The 27,392-nt window shown below is 39.7% G+C and overlaps 1 protein-coding gene across 1 annotated transcript in view; it reads left to right on the top strand.

The window, feature by feature from the left end:
* Nucleotides 1–26,558, top strand: part of DCAF5 (DDB1 and CUL4 associated factor 5) — a 139,875-nt gene extending 113,317 nt beyond the window's left edge. The window contains exons 7-9 of the mRNA XM_021004647.2: nt 2,683–2,749; nt 13,451–13,578; nt 24,493–26,558. Of these exons, the coding sequence (XP_020860306.1) occupies nt 2,683–2,749; nt 13,451–13,578; nt 24,493–26,247 (1,950 nt within the window). The 3' untranslated portion in view covers nt 26,248–26,558. The remainder of the gene's footprint in view (nt 1–2,682; nt 2,750–13,450; nt 13,579–24,492) is intronic.
* The last annotated feature ends 834 nt before the right edge of the window (nt 26,559–27,392 follow it).

The following is a 27,392-nucleotide window of genomic DNA, read 5'->3' as shown; positions in this document are numbered from 1 at the left end:
AATGCTTGAAAGTCCTCTATTTCACTGAATGACCATTTCTGAAAGTTTATTTCAGCTCTATCAATAGTATATAGCTGCAGGTGGCACCAACATTTGTCTTACTAATGTGTGTGTTTTTTTTAATTTTGCAAGTCTTAAAGCAATTCTTTTGGTGTTGCAGTCATTACTTTTTGGTTTGTTTTTGCTAGTTAAAAGCATCTTATTTTCTCTGGAAAAGAAATTTTTTTTCTTACCAACTAACTTATTCCAGATAACACACTCTTGAGATCTTTCAGATCTTTCAGTGTGTTAGGATTAATGCTATCTGTTGTGACAGTCTCCATGCAAAGCAAATTCAGTAGTTTTCCCTCTTTGTAAATAACAGTATTCATGAATCTCAATTTGCAGTGTCTGGTTTGAGTTTTTTACTTTGTGATTCTTTATTTCCACTAGTGCTTTCATTTCCTTTGTCTTTGTTTTAGCTGCTCCAGCAGGTTTTCTCCTCAAACCAATTCTACATTTTTCTATGTTAAAGGGGCATCATTTTACTTTGAAAAATTAGAGAAAATTCATGAGACAAATTTAAATTTAATTATCAAAAATGAGGGAATTGAACCAGATGACTTCCAATGTCCCTTCAAGCTCTAAATCTATGATATTATGAAATTTTGAAATGATTATTTATAACAATTCTTGGGTTATTTCAGTTTTTCAAAAGTTGCAGTTTGGGGAAGGGGGAAACTAGCTTACTATATTGCTTTTTTGATAAAGCAAAGGGAGGTAAAATTCCACTTTAGACCAAATTACTAAGTATCTTTGAGTGGCAGTTATTTTCATCTTTAAAAATGTATATTTCCCAGTTTCTTTAGGGGTCTTCTGAGAAGTAAGCAGTTTTAAAAATTACAATAAATATTACATAGTGATATTTTTCAACTGAGATATCCTTAGAAAATTTTGGATTTTGAAATTTCGTAGGGAAATAAATGGGGCTAAATGGATTGAGGTGGAAAATACTGCTAATTTCAACTTAAAGAAAAGCTTCCTATTTTTAAAATATATACCTTATTACTTACATAAAGTGATACTGAGTGAAGTGAACAGAACCAGGAGAACCTTGTACACAGTAACAACACTGTGTGATGACCAACTCTGATAGACTTAGATCTCATGATCTAATGATCTAAGACAATTCCAAAAGACTCAAGACGGAATATGCTGTCTATATCCAGAGAAAGAACTATGGAGTCTGAATACAGATCAAAGCACACTATTTTCTGGTTTTTTTTTTTTTCTTTTCTGGTGGTTTTTCCTTTCTGTTCTGATTCTTCTTTAACAACATGATTAATGTGGAAACATGTTTAATATAGTTGTACATGTATAGCCTATATCATATTGATTGCATGCCATCTTGGGAGAGGAGGAGGGAGGGAGAAAAAAAATTTGGAACTCAAAATATAAAAGTGAGTGTTGAAAACTAAAAAAAAAAAAAAGTAAAAAATTTAAAAAGTGAAATACATACCTTATCCTCAATTGCTTGTTTGTTGTCTTGGAAAGCACTTTGAGAGTAGGAGGTGCTTAATGGCATGTTTGTGGCGTGGGCACACGCTATCTCTGAGACAGCTTTTTACGATGACCTGTGGCAGACAGTCATTGTGATAGTGGATTTGGGAAAGGCCAAAGGTAAATTCTTGAGGTGTCGTAGTTTACACTGTATCTGTTCTTTTGAATAGTGCATGTTTATCTCTTTATATTGCCAAGTTAGCAACTACAGCATCTTCCACGCAGACAAGGTATTCATTTCAATTCAGCAAACATTTGTTCTGCAGAATACTGTGCTGGGTACTGATCACGATATCAAATGGTGATGTTTGATGCATTTGAACGTGAAATGCATAAATTTGAAGTTAAATAAACCTCATATGAACATGCCATAATATCTCTTATATTTCTCAATACCATTCACTTTGGTGAGTGCAATATAAGGCTCAGTTCATTCAGATACTATGTTCCAGGAACTGTGCTAGGCACTGGGAATAGAGAGACAAAAACAAAAAGACTGTAGGCCCTGTCCTCAAGGAACTTACATTCCACTGGATCTCTGCCTTAAGTCTAGAATACATACTTCTTATGAAGGGTGGCTGGGTAAAGGTGAATAAAGTAAAGGCAAATGGTGACCCTATGATCAATCATTATAGTGCATCAGTGTATATATTTTTGACAGTAAATATAACATATCACAGTTGTATTTTGTAATAGTGGTGGTCTGCTAATGTTCATTACCCAGAAATGAAATTCTGTGAGCATATATCCTGACAGTATCTCTCCCCTTAAAACCCTCTGGGATCTTCCAATAAGATCGTCTTCCTGTTCTGGATTTTAGCTGCTTTACTTCCTTTGCATTTTATTTGCAGACAGATGAAACAAACAGAACTTGAACATAATCGTTCTGGTCCTCACCCGCCTGCTTACATGTCTGATCTTAGAGCTTGGTCTCACTGGTGGGCCATGCGTAGCAGGGGCATATAAAAGGCTCAGTGAGATATCAGTCAGGGATTTCGCATTGCTGTTCTCCCCTACCTTTTCCTCCCACTGCTTTGCAAGTTAGTAATTTTGAAGAATTCCTCTTTTGCTTTATACTGGTACATGTGCATTTATCTAATGACTTTTTTTTTAAGATTATGCCGTTTTGTTTTGTTCCAACAGTACATCCTTTCAGGCTCTGATGACTTCAACCTGTATATGTGGAGAATTCCTCCAGATCCGGAAGCAGGTAAGCATGGCCTCAATCTGTGGCAGATCCTAATTAGTATTGGGACCATGTAAAGTTCTGATCACTCTTTCCTTGTCAGAGTCTTGAAATTACAGTTCTGGGACAACAGGGGGAGAGGCAAGTATGTTACAACAGTTTTATCAAGTGCTGGTGGTTTGGAAAAGATGGAACTGTCTGTTATTGAACCAAAAAGATAATTGCTAAATGTTAGCATTGCGAAATGGTTTTCAAAATTCTTTTAGGCCCACGTTTAAGGGCAGCCACACAATTGCTGTGGTTTAGTTACTAAATAAATTACAAAAGGACTTCTAAGATTGCACATGCACACACACACCCCTTTTTATTGTTATTCAAGAACTTAAATACAAGTGAAGCAGTTAACTTTGAAGTACCACCACATGTGATAACACTGCATGACACTTTGCAAAGTGATTCAGTAGCATTTGGAGACGGTTCTATATTTAAGCCATTTAAAAGCAAACTTTTTCCTCTTACCATTTAGTCTCAAGATTAGAAATAACCTTTTATCTGAAGTGTATCTTTTTTCTGATTCCAAAAAGCTTTTAATTATTTTTAGACTTTCTGTCCATCGATGCCAGACTTATTTCATTGGTATTGGTAAACTCCCTTTACCAGTGTTATCTGTTGTGTGGTATTAGACAGTGGAGTGAGGCATTGAGAAGTGAACTTCTCTTTTCTTCTGTACATTAAAAAAAAAATACTTCAATGACCTTCTTCTGTTTCTTTTCTCTTTTTGACCATACTCCCTAATTACCTACTATTCCTCAAATTCACACAATCCTTGTAATAAATAAGCATAGTCAAACAAAACAAATTCACACGTATGTCATTTCCAAAAAATGTATATCTCATTGTGAACCTTGGGCCCTTTACCCCATCAGGGTAATATGTATACTTTGTCATCAGTCATAGTTGGTCATTGCTTTGATCGGAGTTCCTAAGTTTTATGAAATTGTTTTTCTTTACAGTGTTGTTCCTATTTCAAACAAGCAAAAATTACCAAAATTGTTATTGTATAAATTACTCTCTTAAGGAACAACTCTTCTTAAACTGTTTTTAGTAGTTTCGTCATGTTGGGACAGCCCAACTATGAACAATTAATATGACTGAATGAATGAAAAAGCATTTGTTAAGCCCTTACTATGTACAAAGCATTGTTCTAAACACTAGGGATATAATTAAAAAAATAAATCAGTACCCTACTCTCAAGGAGTCTCACATTCTAATGGAGAATATATAGAGAGAGAGATAAATAGATATGTATAAATGGTTTTAGCTACAAGGCAGATGGAAAGGACCCATGTTCTTTAGGGTGCAATGACAAAGAAGATGGTAATGGTATTATTTTTACTGTTAAAATCATGTCAACTTCTGATGTTGAATCATTTGATAGTGCCGGGGACTTTGGTGGTAAAAACTTTATTTTCTTGGCTTTTAGTAGCTATGGCTTCAGCAACCATAGAAGTAGTTGCCAAGCCGTATCTCTAGGTGGTTGCCTGTCACCAGGAAGGTGGCTGGAAAAGCTGGGATGGAAGGAAGATCAGTTTTCTGCGTGTGGAGGGGTGCTGTCACTCCCAGGGCTCTTGGGCTTGCCTGCTTACCAATGGCATTTGGTCAGAAGTTTCTAGTGGTGGGTAGTGGTGCGAAACTGGGCCCTTTCTCCATAGTGATTTCTCCTCTCATTGATGATTGCAGGGCCAGGCTATAAGCAGAACTAGTAGCCTAGGGAGCACTTATTCCCAAGGTGCTTGGTTTCAGGGTCCTGGGCTATCTTCATGGGGGTTTTTAGGGGTGACAATGATCATGATTGATAATGGTTTGCCTTGCCTGGTAAATTCCACCTTGTAATTCTCTCGCTCTCCCCAAATATCTCTTCTTATTTTTGTTATTTATTGTTTTGATTAATTTTATAGTTGATTCTCCAGAGTTCTCACTGTAAACTATTGCGTTGTTTGAAAAAAGCCATAATGCTCTTTTCTCCTTGCCGTCTTTTTCTTACTGCTACAGCTAGCATTTCTTGAATTATATCAAATAACAGCGGCTACAGTAGACATTCTTGCTTCACTCCTGATCTGATTGGAAAGGCCTCCAACAATTAACAGTTAATGCTGGCTCTTGGTTTTATACTCTTTACCATAGTCCATTTTTTCATATGCTTTTTATCATAAAAAGATGTATTTTTTTCGGAAGCTTTTTTTCCCCATCTGCTGATGTAGTCATGAAATTTTGTTTTTTATTAATGTAGTCTCTGTTTTCATATTTTTCCTAATATTGAACGAGCCATTCATTCATGGTATAAAGTCAAGTCAATAAGTCAAATCATTTGTCAAGTCAATAAGTCAAATCAACAAGCATTTATTAAGTTTAAAAGACAATATTCTGAGAACTGAGGATACAAAGAAAGGCAAAACAAACAAACAAAAAAAATCAATAACTGCTCTCAAGAAGCCAAATAGGGGGAAAGTGTACGTACAGCTATGTACAAACAAGATGTAGACAAAGATAAAAAGGTAATAACCTTAGAGGGGAAGGCCCTAGCATTATTAAGGGAGATTAGGAAAGGCTTCTTGCAGAAGATGGGATTTTAGCCAAAGGAAGTCAGAGAAGCCAGGACATAGAGATGAGGAGAGAGAATTGGAGACATGGAGGACAGCCAGTGAAAATTCCTGGCATCAGGAGATTAGAGTGAGGTGTTCAAGGAACGTAAGAAAGCCAGTATCGTTGGATTGCAGAATACATGGAGGGGGAAGTAAGATGGACTGGAAAGGTAGGTAGTGGCCAGGTTATGAAGCACTTTAAAAGCCAAAAATGAAGGATTTTAATTTAATCGTAGATGTAATCGGGAGCCACTAGAGTTTACAGAGTAGAGGGTTAACATGGTCAGACTTGCGCTTTATGAAGATTACTTTGATAGCTGACTGGAAGATGAACTAGAGCAAGGAGAGACTTGAAGCGGCAGGAAGACCAGTCAGAAGGTTATTGCAAAGGTCCAGATGTGAGATAGTGAAGATATGCACCAGGGCGATGGCACTGTCAGCGGAGAAAAGGAGGCACATGTGAGAGGTGTTATGAAAGTAGAATCAACAGGTCTTGACAACCTATTGGATAGGAGGCTGTGAGAGAGTGAGGCATCGAGGATGCTGCCCAGTTTATAAGCCTAGTGACAGGGAATCTGGTGGTGTCAGGAGGAGAGGAGGATTTGGGAGAGAGAAGGAATGAGTTCAGTTTTTGACATGTTGAATTTGAGATACCTATGGGACATCCAGTTCAAGATTCTATCTAGTAGGCAAATGGAGATGTGAGACTAGAGGTCAGAAGAGAGGTGAGGGCTGAACTAATAGATCTGAGACTTCATCTGCAGAGAGATGATCATTGAATCTGTGGGGGCTAGATGATCAAGTGACATCATCAGATAGCAACAGGGGCCCACTGATCTGTACATCAGAATCCTTACCAGCTGCATTTTTATTTATTTTAAAAAATATTTCTCAGTTACATTTTAATCTGGTTTGGGTCACCCTCAGAAGTGTTACAGGCTGCCTGCAGCCCATAGGATGTGTGCTTGACACCTCTTACTTAGAAGGAGAAGAGAAGGTGTCTCAGTACAGACCCCGGGGGGATACCCATTGTGCTGGAGATGGAAATCCAGCAAAGAAGAATTTAAGATTATAAGAAGGAGCAGTCAGACAGGTCATTGGAGAATAGTGAGAGCAGTGTCATGAGAACTAGAGAGAAAAGAATATCATGAAGAGGATAATCAGCATTGGCAAAGGTAGTAGAGAGGTAAGGAAGGATGAGGACTAAGAAAAGATTTGGTGATCTAAGAGATCTGTGGTAGCAGTTTCATATGAATGATTAAGTAAGAAGCCATGCTACAGACAGTTAAGAGAGTGAAGGTCCTGATTGTAGATGACCTGTTCAAGGTGATTACCCTTGTCATTATGTGTAATTGTGTAAATATCTTATTATAGCCTCTCTGCTAATCTGTTATTCAATATTTTTGTATCAGCATTCATTCATTAGAGATATTAGTGTTTTCTTTCTCTGTTTTATCTTTTGCTGTTTTACCTATCAGGACCATATTTGTCTTAAAGAACTTGGTAGGATGAGTTCTTTCCCTATTTTTGCAAACAACTTATATAATGTTGCAATTAATCATTCTTTAAATGTTTGATAGAATTCACTTGTAAATCCATTTTGCTCTGGAGCCTCCCCGCCCCCCGGTCCTTGGCTTCTTGTATTTTTCTAACATTGGGTTATTTAAATTATCTTTCTTTTGTTAGCCTGTATAATTTATATTTTTGTAAATATTATAAATTTTATAAATATTCATCCATTTCATTTCATTTATCAGGTTTTTATCATATATTTGGGCAGTATAATTTCCAGTCATTTCTTTTATTTCCTCTTCATTTATCTTAAATTTTCCATTTTAATTTTGTTAGTTTGGTTTTCTTTTTTTTTTCCAGATTAGTGAATAGTGTATATATTTTATTAGTTCCCTCCACCACTCCCCAAAAAACCCCACACCTCTTTGTTTTATTTATCAATGCAGAGGGTTTTTTCCTTTTTGTTCTTCAGAATTTCTATTTTTATGTTTAGTTGGAGTTTTTGAAGTTTCATATTTCATGATTTTTTCCTTTTCTTGTTGATGAAGACCTATGATATGAATTTTTTTCCCCCAAAGACTTGATTACATCCCAAAATTTTTTATAGATTGCCTTGTTGTAATTTTCCTTGATGAAATTATCTTGTTTCTGTGATTTCTTATTTTACTCATTAATTCCTTATTTGTTCTCTTTAAGGTTGAATCCTTTTCAATAATCCTTGGTTGTTGTTTGTGTTACATTGTAATCAATAAACAATGCATTTATTTTTGAGTTTTCATGTCATAGTATGCAGTTAATTTTTTCAACGATGTCATGTATAACTGAGAAATATGACTTCATTTTTTTTCCCATTTAGTATTTATCAGAGGTCTATTATATCTAACTTTTTATTCTTTTTTTTATTCTAAAATTCTGTTCAAGTCCTTAACTTTTCTTAGTTTGGTTGGATTTGTCTAGTTCTGAGGAGGACATATTTGAAGTCCTGAACTACTATAATTTTGTTTTCTGTTTATCTCTGTATTTTAATTAAATTTTACTTTAAATATTTAGATGCTGTGCCATTTGGTTCATACACACACATATATTTATAAAAAGTTGATTTTATTTTATTTATTTTACCCTCATGCATAATTTGTTTTCCTGATTTTCTCTCTTTCTTTCTCTCTGTGTATGTGTGTGTTTTAATGTTGCCTTGTGACAATTTCTACTCTTGCCTTTAAAATTTTCCCTGAAGCATGAAGATTTTATCCTAGTCCTTTATTTTAACTCTACATCTTCATATCTCAGAGTGTATTTTTTGTAAACAACAAACATATTGTTAGGTATATATTCTGATGCATTCTGCTAAACTTCTCCATTATTTATCCTCTTTATGTTCATAGTTTGATTGCTAATTATTTATTTCCCTCCATCATATCCTCTGAAATTATTTTACTTTCTTTTCTCCCTACTCTCCTCTCTTTGCAAAAAAGGAGACAGTAGCCAAAAAAACAAAAAACAAAAAAGGGGAAAGTATAGAAGGAAAATTAATCTGATCTTGAAGTGATCTGTTCTCTCTCTCTCTCTCTCTCTCTCTCTTCACTAAGCTCAGATGCTCACCATGTTATATTTTCTCTTTAATTTCCCACTTATGATAAACCATCTGAATTTGAAGTTTGTTTTGCTTGTGAATATTCCCTTTCTGTAAAACTCCCTTCTCATCTCTCCCTGTATGTTGGGTTTAATGGATTTAAACACCAAACTTTTTTTTTTTTGGCAAGGCAATTAGGGTTAAGTGACTTGCCCAGAGTCACAGAGTTAGTGAGTGTTATGCGTCCGAGGCCGGATTTCAGCTCAGGTTTTCCTGACTCCAGGGCCAGTGCTCTATCCACTGTGCTGCCCCTAAACACCAGACTCTTGCTTTCTTGCATCCTCTTTTGTCAATTTCAGATGTGAGTCAGGTTAATAAGATGTCTGATCTCCTCCACTCAAGTCTCTTCCCACTCCAATCTGTCCTCTGCACAGCTGCCAAGCCGATTTTCCTATGGGGCAAGTCTGCCCGTGTCGCCTCCAGCTCAGTTAACTCTAGTGGCTCCTTATTACTGTTAGCAGGATCAAATACAGAGTCCCCTGATTGTCATTTGAAAGTCTTCATAGTCTGGCCTCTTCCTGCCTGTCTATTCTTATACTGCCCTCAGTGTACTGTGATCCAGCTATGCAGGCCTACTTGTAGTTCCTCGAACATGTCGCCAACTCTGTGACTTTCCACTGGCTGTCTCCCATCTCTGGAATGTTCTGCTTCTTCACCTCCACCTCTTAACTGTCCAGGTTTTCTTCAAAACTCAGTTCAAATTCTACCTCCTGTGAGAGGGTCTTTCCCAGTCCCCTCAACGAATAAAGCCTTAACCTTTCAGGCAGGAGCCTGATGCTGGGTTTGACTATATCAGATCTCTCCTTACTACAGTCCATTCTCCATTCAGCTGCTGAAGTGATTTTTCTCAAATATAGGTCTGATCATGTCACACACACACACACACACACACACACACACACACACACCCCACCCAATAAACTCCTGTCACCTTCAGGAGCAAATACAAAATACTCTGATATTCAAAGCACTTCATTACCTAGCTCCCTCTCTCTTTTCCAGTCTTCCTTAAGATGCTGCTCAAACATCACCTCCACAAAACCTTTCCTGATGTCTCCAGTTGACCTTAGTCCCGAACACATACTCTTCAGTCCAGTGACACTGGCCTCCTGGCTATTTCACGAACAAGATATTCTGTCTCTCAGCTTTGGCTTTTCTCTGCAGCTTTCTGGACCATAGGATTTGGAATTGAAAGTTATTTTAAACTTTAGTCCTTTATGCTTATTTTACAGATGAGGAAACTGAACCCTAGTTCATGACTTGTCTGAGATCACACAGATGGGTAACAGAGCCATGATCTGAACGCAGATCTTCTGGCTTTGAAAATAGTGTTCCTTTCACAATCGTATGCCATTCCCTTAGCTGTTGGTTTGGTGAAGATGTAGTAAGCACTTATGACTTCATAAGTACTTGTTGATTGATTTTGGGGGGGAGACCTAACATTAGAATTGCTGTGACAAGATTGTGCTTTTTAAGTATACAAAAGAAGAACCAGATGAAATAATAATAATAAGTATAGTTCTTACCATGTGTCAGGTACTTTTATAATTATCTCATTTGATCCTCACAACAATGCTGGAAAGTAGGTGCTGTATTATCCTCACTTTATAGATTGAAACCGAGGCAAACAGGTTAAGTGACTTGCCCAGGGTCACACAGCTGGTAAGAGTCTGAAATCAGATATGAACTCATGTCTTTTTGATTCAGGGCCCAGCGCTCTATCCATTGTGTTACATAGCTGTCCTAATAATAGATCAAAGAGCAGTAAGAAGAGGTGTTCCCCTCTCCCATCCACTCTCCTCCTGACTGTTATCTGGATTTCTAGGCATTGATACCATCTATTCTTGAGACAGAAGAATTGTCGCCATTATATTAGCAACAAATATGAGAGAAATACGTCCCATTACCCGGAGTTTGTGAAATTAGAAGTTTTCTCCCTGTTGCCTTTTTGTTGTGTTATTATACTAAAATGGTGTCCTTTTCAGAGCACCCTAGTGCTATGGTGATAGTTGCTATAGAGATACCTAGGACCTGTGTTTGTAATATTCTTGGATAACATCACTTTTTAATGTTCAGGTCTTCTAAAGACCGATCATCTTTTTTGGCCATCTGCAGACAAAATTTGGAAACTGCTAAGAAACTCTTCAGAAGGCTATGGTTCTGTTCTTTAGCCAAGAGGAGAACATACCCAGTACTGAAGGGGTGGTAGGCAGAAGTGAAACGTTAGTACTCAGTCTAATCTGATTATTCTCTTCCCCCCAATAATCCTCCCCCAGTCAATCAACAAGCATTTATTAAGAGTGTGTGTGTGTGTGTGTGTGTGTGTGTGTGTGTGTGTGTGCTTGCACACACATGTCTGTATGTGTATCTCTGTTGGCCCTGGGAATTCAAGTACAAATAATGAAACAGACCCTACTCTCAAAGATCTTCCCTTTTGGTTGGGGAGCCAAGTACACATATAAGTATATAGTGCATTAATATAAAATTAATAAATACAAAGTAGTTGAGAAGGAAAGCGCTAGCAGCTGGGGACATCAGGAAAGGCTTTGTGTAGAAGGTAATATTTGAGTAGCCTCTTAAAGAAGAAATGGATTCTGTGAAGCAGAAATGATGAGGGAGTGTGTTCTAAATATGTGGGACAGCCAGTGAAAAGGCCAGAAAGACACAAAATGAAGTGTGCTGTGTTGAAAACAAGCAGAAGCCAATTTGTCTTGATCTCAGAGTATAGGAGTGGCAGTAATGTCCAGTGAGTCTGGAAAGATAGGTTGAGTCCATGCTGTGAAAGTTTTAAAAGCTTAATAGAGGAATTCATATTTTATCTTAGAGACAATATATGACAGAAATGTAGACAATGACAGAAAGAGAGAAGTTTTGAAGGGGGGAAGTAATAAGGGGAAGTGTGGGGAAGGTGATGAGTCATTTTGGACACAGTGAACTTGAAATGTCCCTGGGTCACTGTCTACTTGGCAAACTGATGATGCAGGACTGAAACTTGGGAGAAACTAGGATGTTCATTCTATCTGCCTATCTATTCATCGAACACATAAAGATGATAGTTAAACCCCATAGGAACTGATGGGTTCTCCCAAGAGGGAGAAAGAGACTGCAGAGGGAGAAGATGAGAGTTCAGAACTTTGGGGAACACCCGCAATTAGGGGTTGTGATATGGATGTCTAAATAGCAGAGGAGACTGAGGAGCATCCAGAAGAAAAGGGAGATCCAACAGTGTCCAATGCAGCAGAGAGGTCAGGAAAGGAGTGCAGAGAAAAGACCATCAGGTTTGGTCATTAAGAGATCATTAACTCTGGAGAAAACACATTCAGTTAAGCGAGGTTGATGCTAGAGTACAGAGCGGAGGGGTGAGTGAGAAGTGAGGAGGTGGAAGCTTTTCTTCTAGGTAGCTTTTTCAAGGAGTTTGACTACGAAAAGAAGAGAGATCTAGGACAATAACTTGAGGGAACTGTAAAGTCTGTTGAAGGTCATTTTTAAGGATGAGGTAGCCTTGGCCATGTTTGAAGCCAGTAGGGAAGTAACCAGTAGATAGAGGTTGAAGATTTAAGAGAGTGTAGAGAGATTTCTGATTAGGAAATCAGAACTCTTACAAGTAATGACAAGACTGCACACACTGCAATACGTGACCATCCCTCTGGGTTGCTGAGGTGAAGAAGTGACTCATAGGAATCGAAACTGAGTAACCAGGAGGTTAGAAAGTGTGGGGCACATCTATGTGAATGCTGGCGTAGGGACGTCTAGAGGAGAACCAGGAGTAAGAAGGACAGAGTGGGTCCAGTGGGCTCCGTTGCATAGTTTCCTCCAGGTCTTTGGCTGCTCTCTCGTTCAGTATCCAGCCGGTTACTATCCAAGTGAACACAGGCCACAAAACAGAGAGAGGCGCCCTGAGGAATTCTTGTGGGAAAATTCATATCCAAGCCTTCACAAAGTCGATTTAGGTCTCTGGACTTCATTTCTTCCCCTTCCCTGTCATGACAATCCTAACAAACCTCATGGGACTTACGGAAGCTGGAGACAGTCCTCAGTAAATCCGTGAAGAAGGCTTGTGCTCTTGCTTCCTCACTGCTTCCGATGCTCCCACCTTCTCCTTCAGTGAGTGCATTGATGGTAGCTGGTTAGCACTATCGTCTTTGGATATAAAGGAAAGTTCACTCTGTATGTTTATATATGAATGCTCTGTGTGAGTATAATACTCTCAAAAATGATTCTTCTGAGAATGTTGATGATAAATTTGGTCTACATGCACAGATTTCTTTAAAAAGTGTTTTTAAAAAGTCTGCTTTTAAAAAAGTGGTGGTTCTTTGGGTGGGGGAAGGGGCAAGCAATATAGGAGGAAAGATTTTTTACCTAGATTTGGTAAAGTAAAAACAAAAAATATCAACAAAATCTATTTTTAAAATATCTTACAAGCACCCAGAGCAGTATTACCAACTGGTATACTGGACCTGAAATGGCATGGTCTTTCTCTTCCATTTTCTCCTCCTAGTTTTTGGCCTAACATATTTGGTGTCGTACCTTTCCCAGAAATACCTTTCTCTGTTATTTACATCTGCCTCTCATTCAAGCCCACCGTTAATTCATTTGTTTCCTGTTGCCAAACTGATCACTTTCATTTGTTTCCAACATATTTCTGAGCCAAGTGCAGAAATCAGAAGCTTAAAAAAATTTTTAAATGGCCTTCACTTGACAATGGAATTGCAGTGGGTAGGTGTGGGCAGTGTTTAAAGACTAAATAAAGGTACTGGGTAAGAGCACATATGCTGAGAGGTGTTTCTTCTTCATTCTTTCCATAGCAACTTTATCTGCAAGATACAATATTTTGCTAGTGTTATATTTTACATAGTACAGCTCAGGCCTAAAGCTGGTTGCCTGGAATACATTCCCATCCATGCATCCCCTTGTTTGATTTTTCTTCTTCTTTCTTCCCAGGTGGCATTGGCAGGGTGGTCAATGGAGCCTTCATGGTGTTGAAAGGCCATAGGTCGATTGTCAATCAAGTCCGGTTCAATCCCCACACCTACATGATCTGCTCCTCTGGTGTGGAAAAGATTATCAAGGTCAGAACTCTACCTTATTCTTGCCTTTTAGAGAAAAATTGCCATAGTATTGTAACTTGAGTTAGATGGAATCTGACAGCGCCTCAGATAGGGTTCACAACCCAACTGTTTAACCAAGGATGATCTTAGTAATGATGCTGGAGATCAGGGAAGCAATTTGGGAGAGGAAATGTGTTTTTATAATATTTGTGAAAGGAAAAGCAAACTGTACGTAATAGAGATTGACGTTTTCATGCACAATCATCTTTTTCTGTTCGGTTTTATGTGTTAAAATGCTTATTTTATATGGTGTTTAAATTTAGAGCGAAGAAATAAAACAAACCAAAAAAGTGTCATTTTGGGGTTTATTTTGGTTATCAGTTAAGTATCTTTCAGAGATTGCCTCACATTGCTACCATGTTTCCAGTTGTCTCTTGCCCTTAGATCTGATTATTTTTGCCTGCCAAACTTCATGTTGAGATTAAGGGGATATGTTGTCTAAAATTCATTTTTCCATTTCCCATCGATTGCTGCTATAATTTGTCAAGTCTTTAACTAAAGGGTTCTGAGAACCACTGGCCAAAATACACTGAAAAACGAACCAAAAAATTGCATGCAGTTGTGTTTGAGGTCGTTTGAGAAAACTGAAATAACTTTAATTAATTTGTATATTGACTAAATTAAATCATTTTCTGCTAGGTATATTTTTATAGTCTGCAAGTAAGACACCAAGCTTGGCATATATCCTTGGTAAGATGGCCCAGTGCCCATCACTCACAGTCCAGCTGCTAGGAGTCTTGACTACTTTCCCCATTTGGTCTTTGTGATTGCCACCTTTCCATTTTGGACTGACACCTCATGTTGACTGTCATTTTATCATTTAGGGAGCATCCGTGTGATCATTTTAATGACTGAGAAATCCTCCTTGACCCTATAAGTCAGTAGTCTCTGTGTGTGTGTGTGTGTGTGTGTGTGTGTGTGTGTGTGTTGTGTGTTTAGAAGAGGAGAATGATTTGGAATAGTGCCTTCAAAGCCTTCATACCCCTATTGTCCTAAAAGTATATTACCAGCCAGGAAGATTTATAAAGGAAAATGAACATTTGCTAGGCAGAATTTTTAAAAATCTTTGTCATAACTATCTTAAATCTGATGGCAGACAATGGCTTACAGAGGTACAATGCAAGTGGTAGAAATTGTAACTCGTGTTTGTCCATAGCTCTACTTCCTTCAGACTCATCTTATTACTACTTTAGCCCTGGGAGCCATTGCTAATTTGCATGACTTTACATATTACCCTGAGAAATTTTTCCCTAAATTGGCCTGGTTTTCCAAATCTCTGGTCCCAACCTCACTGAAGTATCTCTACACGTAGACTTCTGACTTAGTTTGTGGCTGGAATCTGGACATTTCTTTCCTGGCTTATTGCTAAATGAATTTTGGGTCAGTTTTTGTTTTGTGACAGTCTTCTGTTAGCCCTATGGCTTATCTGGTTGATATCTCTATGATAATTAGGATTCCCTTTGTATTAAAACCGGTTTGTGTGTGTTTTCAAAAATATGAATGCAGATATTCTGATAACCTTTTTTGGATTTAGTGACTGCAGATTCCTCCCCTTCAGAATTCTTAGCAGTTTACTTGATTTTGCTCAGAGTCCTGAATTCTTTGAACCTTTCTTTTGACTAATTGACTGAAGTGTTGGCACCAGAACATGTTCTGTCTAGGCACAGATGACATAATTCTTTTACTCCAGGGAAGCTCTACTTGGGCACTTCCTATAGAATAGAGCTTCCTGTTTGGCCTTTTTTATGTACTGAACCCCACAGACTACTGTTTACTCAACTGAAGTCCTTAAACTTAAGATCACTATTGGGAAGCCAGCCAAGGTCTCAGAAAAGGAAAAGAAGAGAATGTTTTTTACATGAGGCCAACCACACTGAACTGGGGAGATCACTGCTCCAGAGTCTCAATTGTTAGCTTCTATACCAAAAGGATTAGGATCACTACACCAGGATAAGGTGAATCTGAATCTGAATTCAATCTGAATTTTTAAGAAATTATAGTACCTATATCTAGAGGGAAAAGGCAACAGTTAAAACTGAGCTTGGTTTTATCTGAAGTGTATCTGCTTTGGTGGCAGTCCAACTGCAAATTGCATGGGAATCGGAGACGGTGGAGATAATATTTCATATACTGCCTAGCACATAGTAGGCGCTTAATAAACTCTAGATGCCTGATTGCTAAGCAGAGTGAGATGAGTCTCTGTCCTGGCCAACAATCACCTCATTCTGAGAGGCAGCTTTGGGCATGCTCTGGGTCTGGCTCCTATTGTAAAGGGGGTATTCACTCTGGTGACTCGCCCCTCAGGAATGTTGTGGATTGACTGGTGTGAGCCGTTTAACATTCTGATGATTATTTCTAGAGGGCTAACAGACTGCATAATCATTGAGCCAAATTCCAGTCTTGCCACAGAACTGCTTTTTTCCCCCCACTGAGCTCCACCCACCCTTCTCTTTTCCTGATTGTTCCAAGGGCACCTTTTTCTGCCTCCCAAGGAAGAGGTCCGTACTCTCAGTTGGAGTGAATGCTTGCTCTCATTAGCTCCTGCCTCCCTCTGAAAGCTGCGTATTTTGTAGGTAACAAATGCAGAGGCAGTGAGGAATGGCCTGGACAGAAAACTGGCCTAGAAGCCAGGATAGGTCCAGTGCTGCCTTTGGCACATAATGAGCTGTGTGACTTTGGACGAGTCACTTCTCTACTCCTAAGCAGTGCCCTAAAACCTCAGGTGCAGAGAAAAGGCTGACCTGCAAGGGTGGAGAGAGTTCCCAATTCTAGTGAAATCGTCAGTTGCGTCCTTATCCCTGTCCCTGTCCCTGATAGGTTGGAAAGGCAAGATTCTTTCAGACACCTTTGCTTAGGTAAAGCACTGGACCTGGGCTCCAGAAGACCTGAATTTAAAGCCAGCCTCCAGCACGTTCTGGCAGCATGACTCTTGGCAGATCGCATAACCTTTGTTGACCTCAGGTTCCTATCTGTAAAATGGGAATAATAAGAGCACCTACTTTTTCCTTCTCAGATGGAAAATCTTCCAAACAATTTAAATTAGATTGTTACTATGCTATAAGAAATATGTAACAGTCACCTAAGTACAGATCAGCAGACTGGTTGTGTAACGATACTCCTAGTTAAGTGTTTGAACAAACAACCAGACTCTGTACCTGCCTATAAAGTTAAACTCTTCCCCCTGAGAATATTTCTTTACTCCTCTGTTTTCTCATGAACCCAGCATGCTAACAGTCAATAAACATTAAGCGCCTGGCCTGTACCAATGCTGCCCCAAGCACCAGGGATACAAAAAGAGGCAAAAACCAGTTCCTGCATTCAAGGAGCTTACAGTCTGAAGGGACGAAACTTATCAATAAATAGAGACAAAGCAAGCTATACACAGGATGTGTAGAAAATAATTAAAAGAGGAAAAACACTGGAATTAAGAGGGGTTGGGGAAGGCTAAAGGAGGAATTTTCATTAGGACTTAAAGGAAGCTAGGGAGACCATTAGTCAGAGTGGAGGAAAGAGAGCATTCCAGGCATAGGGAGCGACCAGAGAGAATGCCCAGAGCTTGGAGATGGAGTAGCTTGTTCATGGAATAGCCAGAAGACCAGTGTCACTGCATAAAAGAGTATGTGTGTCATGGAATGCCACTTTTACACCGCCCTTTCCCCCAAGTCTATTTTATTTCATATTTGTTAGAAAGAGCTTTCCTTTTGTTTCTGTGATAGCTTGTTAACCTTCAGGATAATGAAGCAAACCATCATATGTAGAACACAAATTCCTGGCGAACAAGAACTGTCTGGGTTTTATCTTTGTGCCCCGGTACCTAGCACAGTATTTGCACATACTAGGCACTCTTGAATTGTGTACTGTTTTAAATTTGATGTTTAATTTTAGTGATAGTAGAACAAGAGAATAGGGTCTTGTCACAAAAGACGCATTCCACTGACACTTCCCAACCCTCTGGATGAAATAGACTACTCGATGGATTCTTTGAGAGTTTCATTCATCTCAAAAAAGAAATTAAGGAATGAGCAGCCCTCCTAGACTTTCTCAGCCCGTAGAATTTACCTTTAGGGAAATTTAGAGTATGGACCATGAGAATTACTAAATCAAGTCTTTTCACCATTAGCTATCGTAATTCTCCTAGCTTCTTATATACTCCTTAAGAAGCAAAGAAAAAGTTGAAAGTTATTTTTATCATATATCCAAAAGAAAGAGAACCATTATTTCATGGGATATTTAATACTGGCATACCTGATAATCAATGCTAAGTATGTGCCAAAAGACTACCATGAAAATAATTGCAACTGGTTGTTAGGGATGAAACAGCAGAGAAAAACTATGAGGACCTTGATAATGCCCTTCAAATTCAATAAACATACACTCTGATACTTGGTAACTTCCATTCAAGGGTGGCAAAAGGTAAGAATGGGAAGAAATCTATGAGAAAGCATGGTTCCAAAAGAAAGAATGAGAGACGCCAGAGACTCACATCATACAGAAGTCTGACACCTTTATATCAGAAATTGATAGGGTGTTGGAAGCAGCAGGCCCCAAATAGCATAACAAAGCGAAAAACAAAACCTGACAGACCAGGAAAGATGCTACCGATGTGGGAATTATCCCTAACTCTCTTATCTGTGTACAGTCAGACCTTTAATTTAACAAAGCTAATCTCACAAGTTATAAAAACGAAGAAGAATAATGATGAGAAAAGGATATAGTGTACAACTGAAACAACGTAATCTTGAACTATGTACCTAAATATTTGACAATTTAAAAATGGGAAATGGATGTAAATTATATAAAAAACAGTTTAGTAATTTTATAAAGACTTTTAGCCATTGTATAATTACCACAACAAAGAGAACAAAAGAGCCCAGAAAATACTTTTGTCAGCAGACTTTTTGATTTACTTGCCAACCAAGAGAAATGGCTACCAGAGGAACAACTGGATTAGAATATAAACCCAGTCATAAAATCTTTTGAAGGATGGTGGACAGTTATGAGTAGGGTCCATCCCATAAAGCACCATTGAAGGGTAACAGCCGTTTAAGAAGGAAAGAAAAAAACCTTGCAAGGTATCTAAATAAACAAAATCATCCCAAAGACATTTATTATGAAATAGAAAGAAGAAAACAAATAGAAGGAAAATGGAAAATGTTTGTAAAAATTATGATAAGAGACTTTTCTATCAAGAGCAGTGGAACCACTATATCCTGATACCACAATCCTGATTGTGTTTGTTGGATGGTTGGATAGATAGCCACTAAAGAGAACAGAGACGAAGAAAGCAGCCAGATTAGACTGTGTATGTCTAGAGATCTGTGCTGGAGGTGACACAAATGTCGGGGCATATCTGAAAAAGGTAGAAAGGGAAGATACGAAAGGAATGGGGAAAAGTCTCATACATTAGTACCTCAAAAAGTGACCAAGAGAACATCATTAACTATCCGCTATATGCCTGGTCTCCTATTTCTACAAAATCTTCAGAGAATCATCCGTATAAAAATCAAGAGCATCCTCGCTGAAGGTATTAATAGTTTGGAACAAGAAGGCTTCAGACAGCAATATTTAACAATAGACACTGTCTTTACCAGTTCACAATTGATTGAAAGAGACAAAGAATTTAAGATCCAACTGTGTTTATTGTTGATTTTCAAAAATTGTTTCAGTAGCGTAATATGCCACCTTTTAGGCTCTTTTTCAATATGGTGTCTCCCATCCATACATGAAAATATTCAAGACTCTTTGAAAGCTATAACATAACAGAAATAACCCTGTTCAACAGAACAAGTAATTTGTATGCTTATCAAAGATGTTTGCCGGTGTGATGGAAAAGACCCAATACAGAGTCCCAAGTTGAAGAGAGATTCCTTTGGATGGTAAGGTCCTCTAGAGATGACATTGTGTTGATGGCAACAAGCCTTGGAATGTCGTAGAACATACTGGAAAAGATCTGTCATCAGTCAAAGGACTCTGGTCTGTCCAGCCACACAGGAAGACCCACCGGTCTTCCTAGATTATAGTATACATTTGGATAGACATCCTCTAGAGCAGGCGTTCTATCTGGAGTCCATGAAGTAATTTTGAACATAATTTTATAACTGTACTTCAACATAATTAGCTTTCTTGGTAACATGTATTTTTATGCATTTAAAAATGTATTTCTGGGAAGGGGTCCATATGCTTCATCAGCCTGTCAGAGGGATCCATGACACACAAAAATTAAGGGCCCCTCCTTGTCCATCAGTGTGTATACCTGGGACAGACAGCATGGCCAAAAATCGGGTATAGGGTTTAACAGGAGGAGAGTGGGCATTGCAAAGCTCCTTCTAATGACCCCAAATTTCCCATGAAAGCAAAAGCCTGTATTTTTAATACCAACATTCTTCTGCTGTCAGCAAATAACAAAACATGGAATATGACGATTTCTGACAACTTAAAAATTAATATCACACAGAGGGCAATGGAGAGGCACATGGTGGTATGATCAGGCTGCAACATATCACCATCGAGGAATTTTAAAGAAGAATAGGAGTAAAAGATGTCATCAAGGAATTATATGATAAGGAGAGAAAATTATTTGTCATGTGTCTAGCATGAGGGTGATAAGAGATGGTCATCTAAAGTATTCCTCTGGTACCCTTGAAATATCAAAAGAAAGTGAGGAAGGGCTTTAGCAAGTTGGGCTAACCTTTTTGTAAAAGGCAAATTGATTTCTTTACGTGCTTTCTTTCCTCTGTTTTCTTATGCCTAAATAAAAGTGTCATAAGCTTTTATTCAACCATTTGTAAAATGGAGCTGGGAAAGAATTCACTTTCATGAGCTGGGTAGGTGAGCTAGGAGGAGAATGTGGAACTTCTTCCTGTGCCAAGGGTTCTATTTCCAGATAATTTTTCCTCTTTAATTACCAAAGTCTACTTTGGTACTAGACCTCTAGGATGAGGAAAAATTAATTAATACTTTGACATCACAACTTAACCTTTATAGACTAAAATAAGACAGATGAAAGATTATAAACAGCTAGTATGGAAATTATTATCTTTGGTTCAGTGAACTTAAGGAATTTCACAAAAGCATTTTAGGGCAAAATTCTCTCTTGGCAGCTAATTTCATGATAGTGTTATCACTCATATCCTTTTGAGATGAACCTATCAAGCTAAAGAAGGAAAAGTCAACTAAGCAAATGAAAAACTTGAAGCTTGACGTTGGATTGATGAAGTTGTTGTAGGAAGCTGTTTCATAAACCCAAAACTGTGTGGTGTCTTCTGGGTGGTGATGCTTTCGCCCTGAGTTGCTAAATGAAGTAAGAGACCAAGAGGAAGCTGGAGCAAGCTTCTATGGAGTTTTCACAAAGAGGAAAAGAACTTGTAACTGTTCAATTCTGGGGAAGCAGTGCTCTTAGCATGCTGAAAGTTAGGAAGGTTCAGGAGGCTTGTATTAGAAGCTATCTAAAGATAGTCACCCTGTCAGACAAGAATCAGCATTGCCATGGCTACATGCTAATGTGTATGAGCTTATCTGGGCCACTTTGTGGACTAGCCTGTCATAGTCAGGTGGATCTAATAATTCTCATTTTCAGTGACAGCTTAATTACTGTTAACTTGGTTTTTTTGCATAACATCTGCCACGTGCAGTATTTTCTGTGCCTCTTCCCTAACACTACCACTCTTCTGTGAAGAAGCTGGCTGTTTTAAACACCTGTGGCTAGATGGATGGAGTCCTCATCTGGGTGTCAGAAACCTTGGTTCTTGTGTTGCAGCTTCTGACCCTGATAAGGTAGACAGCACAGATCTTGGATTCAGTGAACCAGGGTTTAAATTCCACTTCTAAGGTTAAGTCACTTACCGCATTGAGCTTCAGTTTCTCCATCTGTAAAATGAGGGGATTGGATTAGAGTAGATGATCTCTGAAGTCTCTTCCAGTTCTAGGTCTGTGATGCTTGGATGAATTCATTCATGGTGTCCTGTGGTTCCCCACTTTTTTTCCCCCTCCAATTAGTACATTCCCTCTACCATTAGGCTGTTGTGGATAATGTCTATGATGGTTTTTTTTAAGGTGCCGGTGAAAGGACACAGGCATTTTGATAGTTCATAATATTACCTGAAAACTCACAAGCTCACCTATGTTCCTGACTGATCACATTTGGAAAAATCCCACACATTGTCATCAGTTTTCTTCTTAATTCCAACAGATGGAGTGTTGTACAGCAGCTGAGCCTGCCTCTTGTTTCCCATTTTTCAAGATACAATAGGGATGAGCAGAAAACTGAAGAAAATCCCTACTGATATTGATGGGGCTGAGATGATTTCTTTTTCTGGGAGTTGTGACGGGCCTTAACCTAGCAGCTGGTCAGAGTGTTGGAGAATTTGGTTCTCCGTGGTTGTTAAGCCAGTTTCCTGGGTAGTGCTCTTTACCTTTCCAGGGATGAAACTGCAGTGTAGGTTGTTGACTGTTCTTACTAAAGCAAGTGTAACCAATACATATTAGTTAAAAATAACAATATTGCAGTAGGGGAATATAGATAAACAGAGTGAAATATTAATTCTCAGGGAGCTGTGGTGTAGGGGCCGTATATAGTTCTGAAGAAAGTTTCTCTTGGTAAGATCTTATCTCTTGATCCCAACCCCTCCTTGTCTTCTCTAGAAAATTGCCTCTACTGTTGTTCCTACATTTCCACTAATCTCTAATTCTGTCCCTCTCTTGGTGCTTTCCTTACACCTACAGACATGCCCATATCTCCTCCATCTTTTAAAAAACCCTCACGTGATCCAACCATCCCTTCTGTCATTCTGTATCTCTCCTTCCCTTCTCAACCAAACTCCTTGAAAAAAGTGCCTTTATTTCCTCTCCTCCTACTCTCTTCTTACTACTCTGCAGCCTGGCTTCCTACCTCGTCATCAAGTGGAAACTCTCAAGTGATTTCGTAATTAGCAAATTAATTTCCTTTTCCCAGTCATCATTCTTGACCTTGTATTGATGCTGTCAGTCACCTCCTCCTGGGCACTCTCTCCTCCCTAGGTTTTTATGAAACTGCTCTTTCCTGGTTCTTCCACCTCATTCTTCTTGTTCTAGATCCTCATCCGTGTCTGTCATGCCCACTAACCATGGGTGTCTTCCAAGGGCCTGCCCTGTACCCTCTTCTCTTTTTCCTCTGTACTTTCTCTTGATGATATTATCAGTTTCCATGAGTTCATTTAACATGTCAGTGTAGGTGCTCCCCAGATCTGTAAGTCTTGCCTAGTCTTTCTCCTGGACTCCAGTCATACATCACCATCTGCCTTGTGGACATCTCAAGCTGGTTGATCTCATGGACATCTCAAATTCCTCATGCCAAAACAGAACTTACTATCTTTCCTCTCAAAATCACCTCTCTTCCCAACTTCCCTATTACTCTTATGGACACCAACATCTTCCCATTCACCCAGACTCACCTCAACACCACCCTTGACCCTTCACCCTCACTCACAGCATCTACATATCTAATTCATTGCCAGGTCTTATTGATGTTATAAAGGTGGAAGCAACACCATCTCTCAAATATGTTCTCTTCTCTCCTCTCACACAGCCACCACCTTAGTTCAGCCTGTCATCACCTCTTGCCTGGATTGTTGTAGTAGCCTTCCATTTGGTCTCTCAGCCTCAAGCTTCTCTCCACTCCAGTCCATCTTCTAGTCATCTGCCAAAGTGATTTTCCTAAAGCACAAATGTGACCATGTTACACACAAGCCCCCCTATTCCCACCTCTACCATCCCCCTTGAATAAAATCTTCTGCTTGGCATTTAAAGCCTTTTATAACCTGGCTCTCCTTCCTACCTTTCCAGTCTTCAGATGCTGCTGCCTTCTATACACCTGATGATCCAGCAACACTGGCCTGCTTGCTGTTCCTCACACGACACTCCCTCCTCTGTCTGTGCCTTAGCGTTGGCTGTACCTCATGCTTAGAGTATTCTCCCTCCTCTGGCTTAATATCCTTGGCTTCCTTCAAGACTCAGCCCAAATCCTCCTGGATGTGGGAGGCTGGTCCCCTTAGTTATCAGCATTCCTTCCCTTCTCAGATAACCTACCCTGTATATATCTTGCGTGTACCTAGTTTTTTTTGTGTACATCTCCTCTTTTAGGCTGTGAGCTTCTTGAGGGTAAGTATAGTCTTTGCCCTGCTCTGTATCTCCAGCACAATGCTAGACACCTAGTAAGTGCTTAATAAATGCTTATGAACTGATTGGCTTCTGCGTTGTCTTACCATATGATTTAATTTGAAGTTGGAAAGAAATTCAGCAGTCACCTAGTTAAGTCCTTTCATATTCCCGTGGCAGACACTAAGACCCAGAAAAATTAAGTAATTTATTCAGCAGAGCTGGGATTTGAACCCTACTTTTCTGACCACAAATTTCTACTATACCACACTATTTCCTTCATGCTGTTCTCTGAAGGGTTTTTTTTGAGGGGGGTGGCAAGGAGGCAGAAAGAGGAGAGAGAAATGTTATCCATCTGTCTTGCTGTCTCATGCAAAGTGATGGGGAAAACTGAGGCATAGAGAGGTCACATAATTTGCCAAATGATACAGAAGTGGAAATAGCAATGGTTTCAGATTTAGATTTAGAGCTGGAAGGGAACCATAGGTGTTGCCTAGGCTAATCCTCCCATTTTTTTGTAAATGAGAAAACTGAAGTCCAGACATGTTCAGTGACTTCCCCAAAGTCACGCAGAATAGGATATGTCCAGAAATGACCATGGTAAAAGGCATCAACAAAATGTTTTGTTTTGCTTTTTAAGTAGAGAGTAAAGTAAAAGAGGAGAAAAAAGCCCTATGTCTGTGTCTTGTGTTGTCACTTGTTTTCAGATATTTTCAAATCTGTTTCTTTTTCTTTTCTCTCTAGATATGGAGTCCTTACAAGCAGCCAGGTTGCACTGGAGACCTTGATGGTCGAATTGAAGATGATTCCCGCTGTCTCTATACCCATGAAGAGTATATCAGCCTTGTGTTGAACAGTGGGAGTGGTTTGTCCCATGACTATGCCAACCAGTCAGTCCAGGAAGACCCACGAATGATGGCTTTCTTTGACTCCTTAGTACGCCGGGAGATTGAGGGTTGGAGCTCAGACTCAGATAGTGACCTCAGCGAGAGTACCATCCTACAGCTGCATGCAGGGGTGAGTGAGCGTTCAGGCTATAGTGACTCTGAGTCCTCAACCTCCCTGCATCATTCTCCGCCACCTCTGGCAGATGAGTCAGCTGATACTGCCTACCACCTGGGATCCCTTCGAGCTACAACAGTAGCATCCCCCCCGCCCTCTTCATGTGAAGATGTGGCCTCCCGACAACAGCGTCTGTCCGCCTTGAGGAGGTACCAAGACAAGCGCTTATTGGCCCTCTCCAATGAGTCAGATTCAGATGAGAATGCTTGTGAGGCTGAACTGGATACTGACCTCTTCCCCCGACCCAGATCACCTAGCCCTGAAGAGAATGAGTCTAGTAGTTCCAGCAGCAGCAGCAGCACTGAGGATGAGGAGGAGTTAAATGAGCGGCGCACTTCTACCCGTCAAAGGAATGCTATGAGACGGCGGCAAAAGCCTCCACGAGATGATAGGTCCAGTGCCCCAGCAAAGCATGCTGGTACCTATATTGGAGAAGATAACTATGACTACCCACAGATCAAAGTGGATGATCTCTCTTCCTCACCAGCTTCCTCCCCAGAACATAGTGCCTCCAACATGGAGATTCACCCAGAACGGGTGTCCCCATCTTCTGACATGGAGTCAGTTGAACGGAAAATCTACAAAGCTTACAAATGGCTCCACTACTCCTACATCTCATATTCAACTGGTAAAGATGAAGAGACTTCCTTAGGGGTTGGGGAGACAGATGAGGGAAAACCTGGGACAAGTGAGAAAAGCAACCCTACCCCTTCTTCCAGTAAAAGTGGTTTGAGTGTAACGACTCCCCAAGGCAACCAGGATCTCCCTTCTGAAGGCCAAAGCAGGGAAGCTTTGAAAGAAGGCAGTCCTACCACAAATTCTAATAATGGCCAAGGCTGTGATCGTGACAACCACCCATGTTCAGAGGAACAAGAAGGCACATCCCAGGGCACCAATAATAGCAGCTCTATTGAACACACTTTTGAGACCAAGAAGCTCAATGGAAAAGCCCTCTGCAAAGCCATAAGTGACAGGTCTGAGGAGCAGCCTTTGTCCACAGCTCCCAAAGGATGCTGCCTGGCTCTCAGTGGTGGATCCATTAGCTGCCCTAGGACCCAGTCTGATGACAGTGAGGAGAGGAACCATGAAACTGTCTGCCCCAACCACAACAATGGACACTTCCACCCTCGACCCCTTCACCTCCACAACAATGGACAGAACTTTGGGGAGTCAGAGGCAGTCATCCACTCTTCCCCAGGACACTCAGATGCTGGCAATGACAACGTGCTCCTGCCTGGGGCTCTCTTGCACAAAGACTGCCATCTATCAGAAATGGACTGTGAGGACCACAGCACTGGCATGAAAGAGGACTCAACTGAACCTCACTTGCCAGACAGCAGGGGCACCCATGGACGAAGTGGACTCAAAAGGCACCGGGGGGAATTGGAAGACACAGATTCAGAAAATTCCTGCCCAGAGAAGAAATTAAAAACATGATAAATACAAGAGGGGAAAAAGGAGCCTGCAGAAAGAACCCTATTAAAAAGAAAAAAAAAAAGAAAAAAAGAGAAAAAACCCTGTTTAGTAAATACAGAGGAAAAGAAAAAAAGTATTAAAGGCACATAGAGCCAGGGTCTAAAATGTTGTGTCTATGATGCTGCTCCATTCCATTCAGCGATGGGTCTAAGTGTTTGGCCAGTGGCTTGTGCTGTATAAAGAAAAAAAAACCCAAGTGACTCCTTTATTAGTGAGACTTGAGTATAGTGTACCTGTGCAAGGTTCTGTTAAAGTAAATCCTTGTTGAGACATTTGACTTGTTCTTGTGTGTGTGTGCGCGTGTGCGCATGCTCATATGTGAGAGAGAGAGAGTGTGTGTGTGTGTGTGTGTGTGTGTGTGTGTGCGTGCCTGCACACATGCGTGTGTGTGTGTGTGTGTGTGTGTGTTCAGCCTCTCTGCCTGGCTGTTGAGTAAGAATTTTCTTTTAGTTCTCCACTTGAAAGAATATATAGATGTATATTTTTTTGCCACCTCACTGTTTACACATCATAGGTATTCTGGTCTTAATGAGGGGTAACTGCTACATTTGACCCTGTTTTGAACAGGAATTGTAGAGATGTGGCTCTTGTAGCAGACTAGAGAGCTAATGGAAATAGTCTTTCAGCCCATTGCCTGTGCTGATGAGAAGAGCATGGTTGCTTTCTTGAAAATTGTGAAGCCTTCCATGTTTTCTATATGTAGCACTTTTTTCATAAAGCACTTAATGTGGATGTATTTCATTAAAGCATTCTTCATGATAATGAGAGGTTATGGGGAAAATGACCTTTTTCAGGTTCAGGGAGAATACATGTTCCTAATAAACTTCATTGTTTTCAAGTTTGGTAATGCCGCAACACACCCTTTATGAAGATTTTAAGTTGGAATTATATGCGCTGTAACCAATTTGGTGCTAGTTTTTAGATCCCGTTTGAACAAAAACCAGCAGGTGCTTCCTTGGCCCCGTATGTTGCGGGCTAGGCTTGTAGGGGAAGAAGAATGACAGTTTTTAGGAGCTTTGCACCTTCACTACTAACAGATTCTCATCGATGAGCAACTAAGAGCCATTCAGGTGGAGGGGAGTGTCTAGTTGAAAGAGAAAAGAGAC

Source organism: Phascolarctos cinereus, unplaced genomic scaffold (genome assembly GCF_003287225.1).
Source record: "Phascolarctos cinereus isolate Bilbo 61053 unplaced genomic scaffold, phaCin_HiC Scaffold_3;HRSCAF=262, whole genome shotgun sequence".
NCBI lineage: Eukaryota > Metazoa > Chordata > Mammalia > Diprotodontia > Phascolarctidae > Phascolarctos > Phascolarctos cinereus.
The sequence above is the reverse complement of the archived record's forward strand: the minus strand, read 5'-3'. Positions and strand labels throughout refer to the sequence as shown.